The sequence below is a fragment of the Trifolium pratense genome, linkage group LG2 (genome assembly GCF_020283565.1).
Source record: "Trifolium pratense cultivar HEN17-A07 linkage group LG2, ARS_RC_1.1, whole genome shotgun sequence".
In the NCBI taxonomy this organism is placed as follows: Eukaryota; Viridiplantae; Streptophyta; class Magnoliopsida; order Fabales; family Fabaceae; genus Trifolium; species Trifolium pratense.
Genome location: NC_060060.1, coordinates 45,468,257 through 45,476,202, shown reverse-complemented (window position 1 = coordinate 45,476,202; position 7,946 = coordinate 45,468,257). Strand labels below are relative to the sequence as shown.

At 35.0% G+C, this 7,946-nt stretch overlaps 2 protein-coding genes across 2 annotated transcripts; both read right to left on the bottom strand.

The window, feature by feature from the left end:
- Window positions 1–532: 532 nt before the first annotated feature.
- On the bottom strand, window positions 533–1,366 carry LOC123904786. Its single transcript, XM_045954406.1, has one exon. It carries the CDS (start codon window positions 1,364–1,366, stop codon window positions 533–535), a length of 834 nt encoding a protein of 277 aa, XP_045810362.1.
- Window positions 1,367–3,718: 2,352 nt separating this feature from the next.
- LOC123910986 (putative pentatricopeptide repeat-containing protein At1g12700, mitochondrial) lies at window positions 3,719–5,859 on the bottom strand. The gene is made up of 2 exons (XM_045962285.1): window positions 5,747–5,859; window positions 3,719–5,619 (listed from the first exon to the last, which is right to left on the bottom strand). The coding sequence occupies exon 2, from the start codon at window positions 5,564–5,566 to the stop codon at window positions 3,914–3,916; it is 1,653 nt and encodes a 550-aa protein (XP_045818241.1). The 5' UTR covers window positions 5,567–5,619; window positions 5,747–5,859; the 3' UTR covers window positions 3,719–3,913.
- Window positions 5,860–7,946: the final 2,087 nt, after the last annotated feature.

The window sequence follows — 7,946 nt, the reverse complement described above, 5'->3', positions numbered from 1 at the left end:
TTTTCGTTTACCTCATATTTTCTAGCTCGTCCTGCGAATTTTTAAAAATATCTCTTCCACAACTTAACATTACAAGGACCAAAAACACATTTTACCCTTTACATTTATTTTCATTTGAGTTTTGTTTGTAAAACTTAGGGTTAAACATGTTTTTGGTCCATATAAATATCCTAAATTTTGTTTTCAATCCATATAAATAAAGTTTTTTTTGAACCAAACAAACTTACTGCATTTCATTAATTATCAAAAGCTCAATACATGAAGGAATAATCTCAAATCTATGGAAACTAGTCCAGGAATTGGCCGCCCTAGCTAAAGTGTGAGCAACCGAATTCACTTGTCTCCTAATAAACTTAACTTCAAAGTTCACACATGATAACATAACAAGAATAATTTCATTAACGATTGAAAGAAACTCTGAATTGCCTCGCCGTTTGGTACGAATAGCATCAACCAACACTTGAGAGTCACTTTCAAACTGGACGCTTTCAAAACCTCTATTCTTAGCTTCATTCATAGCTTGCAATAGTGCTCATGCTTCACCCTCCTCTGTTGATAAAGTCATTTGTTGCCACTGCGTAATTCCAGCCATAAACTCACCAGAATTATTACGAAAACAAGCACCCATTGCGGTCCTACCTTCACCGACAAAAAATGCTGCATCTACATTGCACTTTAACCATCCTATACGAGGCTTTTCCCACCGAATGGTGCTGGCAAGCGGGACATCATGATCATCGTTACCTCGCAATTTATGGACGGCAATCCACTCGTTCCACTGATCAAACGCAGTCCGGCCAACTTGGATTGGGCTTCTAACATTATCGTTCCAAATTTTATCATTCCGGTTATGCCATATACTCCATAACAACATAGCCACTCTACCTATAATAGCGTAATCCTCATTCCGACACAAGGCAAACATTCTATCTGCCGCACTACCTTGCTGACAAGCTGCGGAACCCAAGACAGCTGATAGTCCAGCTGCTTGCCAACTAGATTGAGCAGAAGTGCAGGTGAAAAAAGCGTGTACATCATCTTCTACCTCATCTTCACATAATGGACAATGAACATCACAATCAACATGACGTTCTAATAACCGACGCCTCGTTGGAATACATCCCCTACATAACCGCCAAAGAAGATGACGCGCTTTATGTGGAGCATGCGCTTTCCATATTTCTTTCCAATTGCCGTTCACATGGTATTTATCATTACGGAAAATACACTTCATAGCAAGCTTGTACCCGGATTTGACAGAGTAACACCCATTTCGTTCCTCCTCCCAAACCATTTTATCCACATAAACTGACCCAATGAGAGGTGTTGCAATAATCCTCTCTGCCACCTGGACTGGGAATAACATGCGAATGTCGCTAATCCATATAAATAAAGTTGAATAAATAAATATTGGGTAATTACAAACGGGCAACAAGCTAATGTCGCTAACATTTTTTTAATGACAAAACCAATTTTCTTAAAAACAACATTCATAGCTCTAGGGGACACAACATTGTTATTCACATAACCTTTTGAACTCTTGCAGAAGACTCACAACCTCTGGTGAGAGGAAGCCAAAAGTGGTATAAAAGCATATTTATTGTCAGAACATATTTTCTCATGTTTGGTCACTTTACTTTAAGCAACTTTGAGGGTTGTCTATCCCACAGTAAAAGTCTCAACTCTCAATCCAACAAGTGGCGAAACTCCAATCAAATCCACCGATGCATGCTTTCCGTCTACCCATCCATACACCATAACATCTGCCGATCTAAGAGGTTATCGCCCTTCTTGTGGTTTGGTCAAAAACACTTTGTCACTCAAATATTTTCTGTCATTATTTTTGGTCCATGTTTTTCGGTCAACTCATTTATATCACTTAATTTAATTCTTTTTTCTACGGTCATGTTTAATACATTATATGAATCTCTCTTGCAAAAGTTTAAATTTTCTTAACAAGGGAGGAATTAAATATTACTTTTCAGTTTTTTTCGCATAAAAATTCATAAATAATTCATCATACGTTAAAAAATTCTAAATTTTTGTGGGAGGAGTTCTTATAATATTATAAACATGAATACATAAAATCATTGAAAAATGTGAAAGTACACAAAAGTTTAATTAAAAGTATGAAGTGATAGAAAATATTTGAAGAACCAAAAGTTGGTGAAATTTTTTATAGGGACTAAAAACAAAATTCGAGATATTTATAGGGAACAAAAACTTATTTAACCCTAAAAACTATAACATAATGTAACCTATGCAAAATCTGATTTCAACATAACAGAACACCACATTCATGCAGGATACAATTTCTTACTATTTGAGCATTATACACATTATGTATGAGCACTCCTCTACAACACCTGCTTCATGATAGAAAGAAGAAAATAGAAAACAAGCACCAGACAAAATAATGCAAAGCATACACAATATGAGCTTTACTGCAAGATTGGAGGATGGAACCAATTACTCCTTTTTAACCACAATAAAGTATTTCTAGAATCTGATTCTAATATAATGTTCGGTGTATTAACCACTCTTTTTGTTTAGTTGTATAGTGTAGTTATGAATGACTTATGATATACAAGTCTAACACAACACCTCCTCGGCGATTCCACTCCTAAATGTGCTTATATACTCATCTACTGTACATTAATATACCAATTACAAAATTGAAAGAAGAAAAAATGATCCAGGACAATCAATTATCAATATAATTTTCTTTCATTCTTCTGAATTTATTTGGGATCCTTTTTCAGTTCTCAATTGAAACAACTAATACACGAAGAAACAATACCTGAAAATCCATGAATCCTTCAATCTGGATCATCAGTAGAAGTTCTCTACTGTTTGAAGCAAATCTATGAAGTAGTTGAACATTTTGCTAGCTAAATAAATACACTCACATCTTTTTAAACATTAATCACTCATAGCTTTTCAATTGTACCTTCGATTGACAAAGTAAAATTCAGATTGTTGTGACTGAAATCTACCATGCTATTTGAGCTAAAGGAGTTCTGCGTGTAGATCGTAAGGATATTGTAGCTGAATATGTAGAGACTAATAAGCTCATCTGTCGTGTTAAGAAGATACAGGTGCCCAAGGGGTTTTTGAGATTCCAAGGCACCAAGTCTGGATTGGAGAAGGCCTTGACGACTAGAATGGAGTCGCATTCTATGCCAACCTTTGCGAGAAGCCAATTCAATTCAACAGCTACCATTGCAGACGCGCCATGAGTTGAAAGTTTAGATGTATGGAATCTAGTCTATTCCACAAGGGCACAGTTTCGTTATCATCATACTATATCATTGAAACTGAGCTAAATGTAAACCTGATATAGGATGTAGTTATACAAAGGAATTACAGTCTCACCCTAAATTCTTATTTGACCTCTCAACAAAGCTTTAACCGATTGAATATAATTAAGTTCAACAACATAAGGCAGGTATGTTGAAGTTAATTTACGAACTAGTAATACAAATTCAACAACATAAATGAAATATAATATGGAACTGAGGTGCTTCAAAAGCTATCATTCTAATTCTTTTTAAGAACACAAGAAATTATTTCAACAGTTACAACATTCAGAATGTTAATTATAACATAACACATGATCATGATTCATGATTCATATATAAAGTAACAAATAAAATATGACTACACTAAATAATTCTCATTCCTTTATTTATTCATTTATAAAGGTAGATAACTCATATCAAGCAAACACATTTTTCTTATGTTTCCAACTCTTCCAAAGTGCGAAACAATAACAGGAAATACATTGCAATTGGAAAGAAAAATATAATTATGTCAAGAATAAAAAACATCAACCAATTGTAGCATTATACCATCAAACTGAACCTAAAAACACATAATAAGTAAAATGAAATCATCTTAAGTAGTATTTCTCTTACAATAAACCTCTAGCAATCATTTCACATAGAAGTTTCTCTGCTTTATCATTCTCATCCTTCTCAAAGAGAGCATAAATAATGGTTTCATAAGTTATAGCATTAGGAATACAACCATTGTCTTCCATTTTTGACATCAAGACGATAGCTTCATCAAATAAGCCCTCTAAACAAAGACCATTGATCATAATAGTATATGTCCAAACATTTACATTGTAGCCTTTAATCAAAAGATCATGAAAAATCACTTGTGCGTTCAGAAATCTCCCTTGTTTGCAAAGTCCATCCATGAGTATATTGTATGTGTGCATATCTGGTTGAATGCCTTTGTCTTTAATTTTCTTGACCAATGCAATTGCCTTATCAACATGATGGTTTTTACATAAAGCATGTAATAAAGAATTGTAAGTGATTATATTGGCAGGTTGACCTCTATCGTGCATCTCTTCAAGAAGCTCCCAAGCATGAGAGATTCTCCCTGATTTGCACAAACCATCAATAAGAGAACTGTAAGTTACTCTATCAGGAATAATCTTCTTGTTTTGCATTTCTTGAAATAGATTTATGGCTTCATCCATCCTTTTAATTTTACATAGCCCGTTAATCATGACATTATAGGAACAAACATCAGGAGTCACTCCCCTTTGAGCTAGAGAATAGAATATATCTTTGGCCTTGTTCACTTGATTAAGTAAGCAATACCCAACCATTAAAGTATTATAACTAACAATATTCAATTGTATACCTTCTTTTGTCATCATAGCCAACAAATTCATAGCTTCTTTCATCTTTCCTTCCTTGCAGAATGCATCAACCAATATATTAAAAGTATAAACATTTGGGTTGATGTTTTTCAATACCATTTCATGGAACAAACCAAATGCTTCTTTCAATTGACCAACAACACAAAATCCATAGATTAGGGTACTGAAAGTGACAACATCGGGAGAAATTTTCTTTGCAATCATTTCAGAATATAACGCATAGGCATCTTTTACAAATTTATTTTTGCACAAACTATCTATTATTATGCTATACATTTTCTCATCGATCTTGATCAATTTTCCTTCAATTCGTCTCAACAACTGCAAGGCTGCTCTTGTTTCTCCGGTTTTACATAACCCATTGATCAATATTCTATAACTAACTTGATTCAACTCAAATCCAAGCGCAATCACATGGTCATGAAAGTGCAGAGCTTCCTTAATCTTACCGCTAAGACATAGACCTTTAACAAGTGTATTTAAGGTTATGGTACTCGGCTGATAACCGATCTTGAGAATCTTGGCAAATATAGAAAATGCAAAATTGATTTGACGCAAGTGACAATAAGAATTGATCAAAATATTGAAAGTAACAATAGTTGGCTTAATTCCATTGAATTCCATTTGGCGAGAAAGTGAAATAACAGTTGAGAAATGGGTGTCTGTCTTAACAAGATAAGTTAAAATCTTGGCAAATTGTACAATGGATGGGGTTGGATTCATACGAAGCATGCTATGGAATGAAGAAACAGCATTATCAACATCATTATCAATATCATTGTGAGTGAATCGAGATTTAGATGAGAAGGAATGAAGGAAAGTGGAAGTTGTGATATTATTATTAGAACGAAGTAAAGCTAACCTTGAGAGTGAGAGTGAGAACGACATTGTTGATGATCTTATGTGTTAGAGAGAGATTCGCAACACCGCAATACAAAACCCTTCAAACAACAAAAACCAAGAACAATTTGAGCTAAGAAACAAAACCATGAATGAATGCATTTTCCAATTTAACAACACAAAGAAACATGATCTGCAATGCAAACTTCAGTATAAATGGAAACTAACCTTTTAAGCCAAATTATTGAGAACGCGATTCTTAGGGAATAGTTGGCGGAAGAGAATGCTATGAATAAAGAGAATGAATGAATAGAAATAGAAATTGAAATTTGGGGTTAAATGAAAATTAGGGATCAATTTCCCTATTTTGAAATTTTAAAATTAACAATTTTTAATATTTAGTATTTAAATTATAAAAAAAAAAAGTATTTAAAAAAATTGTCACCCCTAATTAGAGCTGTCAAATAGGCTGCCCCGGCCCAGTGGGCCAGACAATATATGGGCTAGCCTGGCCCGGTCCGGATATTATTGCGCTACACATTTATGAGTCTGGCCAGCCCGTGTGGGCCACGTGGGCTAATGGGTCTGGCCCGACCCATTTTATTTTATTTTTTCTCATTTATTCGATCTTTTTTTACATGATTTTGATGTATTAGTTCCTCATAATTATCAATTTTATTGAAATATAATTTTATGCAAGTGTAAATAATTTTTACATCAGCACTAAATATCAATTAAACTCAAGTTTGATTCTTATAAAAGAAATAAAATCAAATTAATAAATTATAAACTAAGTTTTTTAAAGAGTTTTAGGTAAATATGATCCTTTTTATTATTGTTGGGTTTTTGTATATTGGCTACATTTTGCAAAAACATATTTTAGCCAAGTGTTGAGACAAATGTGCTGATCCCAAGTGTTGTGACAAATGTTGGGACACTTTGGAACAACACCTGACTCTGTATCGTGCGCGCCAGCTAGCGGGTTTAAATTTCTACTCAATCTTTTGAAGATCTGTTTGAAGAATTGTTACAAGGTTTCTTACAGAGGAAGGCACACGTGTTTAATGTGTTTCATGAGGCAGCTAAACCCTAGTTTTATTTTCCAAAGGAATTATATTTTTGGAAAATATATTTTTGCGGTTTCAAAAATATAACTATTGTTTTCAAAAATATATCATTGCTGCCGCAATTCTAGAAGCCCTAATTTTGTCTTGAAGCCCAAGTCATTCTACTACTATAAATACGAAGGCAAGCATATGGTTTCAAGCATCTAAAATCGAGTCTTACAAAGCGTGTGCTTTTAGGGATTTTAGAGTGTTAATTGTGAGCCTTTCTTGTGTCTCATTGATGCAAGCTTAGGACCTGAGTGTTATTGAGTTGTAAGTGTGAACTTCTCCTAAGCTTTGAAGTACGGAGATTGTTCTATTGTGTTGTGTGGTTTACTCGCAAGCTTTTAAGCAAGAGTGAATCCTAGTTTCTTAGGAGTGTGTCTCCACCTGTTGTGATCGTGGAATTGAATAGCAGCGCTGTCTGTGTTGCTAAGGTGGGAATTGGGACGGGGTCTCATATCTAGGAGTTCCTAGGTAGAAGGGTCATTGGGTAGTGATTAAGTGAGAAGTTGTAAACGGGTGAGTTTAGCTTCGAAGTAATACTGCTGATAGTGGACTTCATTCCTGGATTGGTATCCCCCAGAGTAGGCTTTAGGCTGAACTGGGTTAACAACTCTTGTGTGTTATTTACTTTACTGTTTGTATTGTTTTATGTTATTTGCTCTGTTTATAGACAAGTGTTGGCGCACCGGTAACAACATCTGTCTACAACAGACAAGTGTTGCTACACCTTGAGCAACACCTGTCCACTGTGTGCCAGGAATTTCAATTGGCATCAGAGCAGGCACCCTGTTCTGAATTTTAGGGTGAGCTCCAGGGAAATCGTTTCTGGCAAGGATGGACAAAGAAGGAGGTTTTGTTACCAGACCACCTCTTTTGGTTGGCGCTTCAAACTATGACTATTGGAAGTCTCGCATGATGGCCTTCCTAAAACAAATTGATAGCAAGACATGGAAGGCAATTCTGAGAGGATGGACTCCACCTGTGAAGATGGACAAAGATGGTAAACCAACTCTTGAGTTGAAATCTGCTGAAGAATGGTCCAAAGAAGAGGATGAGCTTGCTCTTGCAAACTCAAAAGCACTATATGCACTATATAATGGTGTTGACAAGCACATATTCAGACTCATCAAAAAATGTGTCTGTGCTAAGGAAGCTTGGACAATTCTTGAGACTGTTCATGAAGGTACCTCTAAAGTGAAGCTGTCTAAGCTACAACTCCTAACAACTAAGTTTGAGAATCTTAGAATGAATGATGATGAAACCATTCAGGATTTTCACATGACCATACTTGATTTTGACAATCAATTTGATGCCTT

Bases quoted from the DNA above. Each gene is read 5' to 3' on its own strand.
- LOC123904786 (XM_045954406.1), bottom strand. From the start codon at position 1,366: ATGTTATTCCCAGTCCAGGTGGCAGAGAGGATTATTGCAACACCTCTC.
- LOC123910986 (XM_045962285.1), bottom strand. From the start codon at position 5,566: ATGTCGTTCTCACTCTCACTCTCAAGGTTAGCTTTACTTCGTTCTAAT.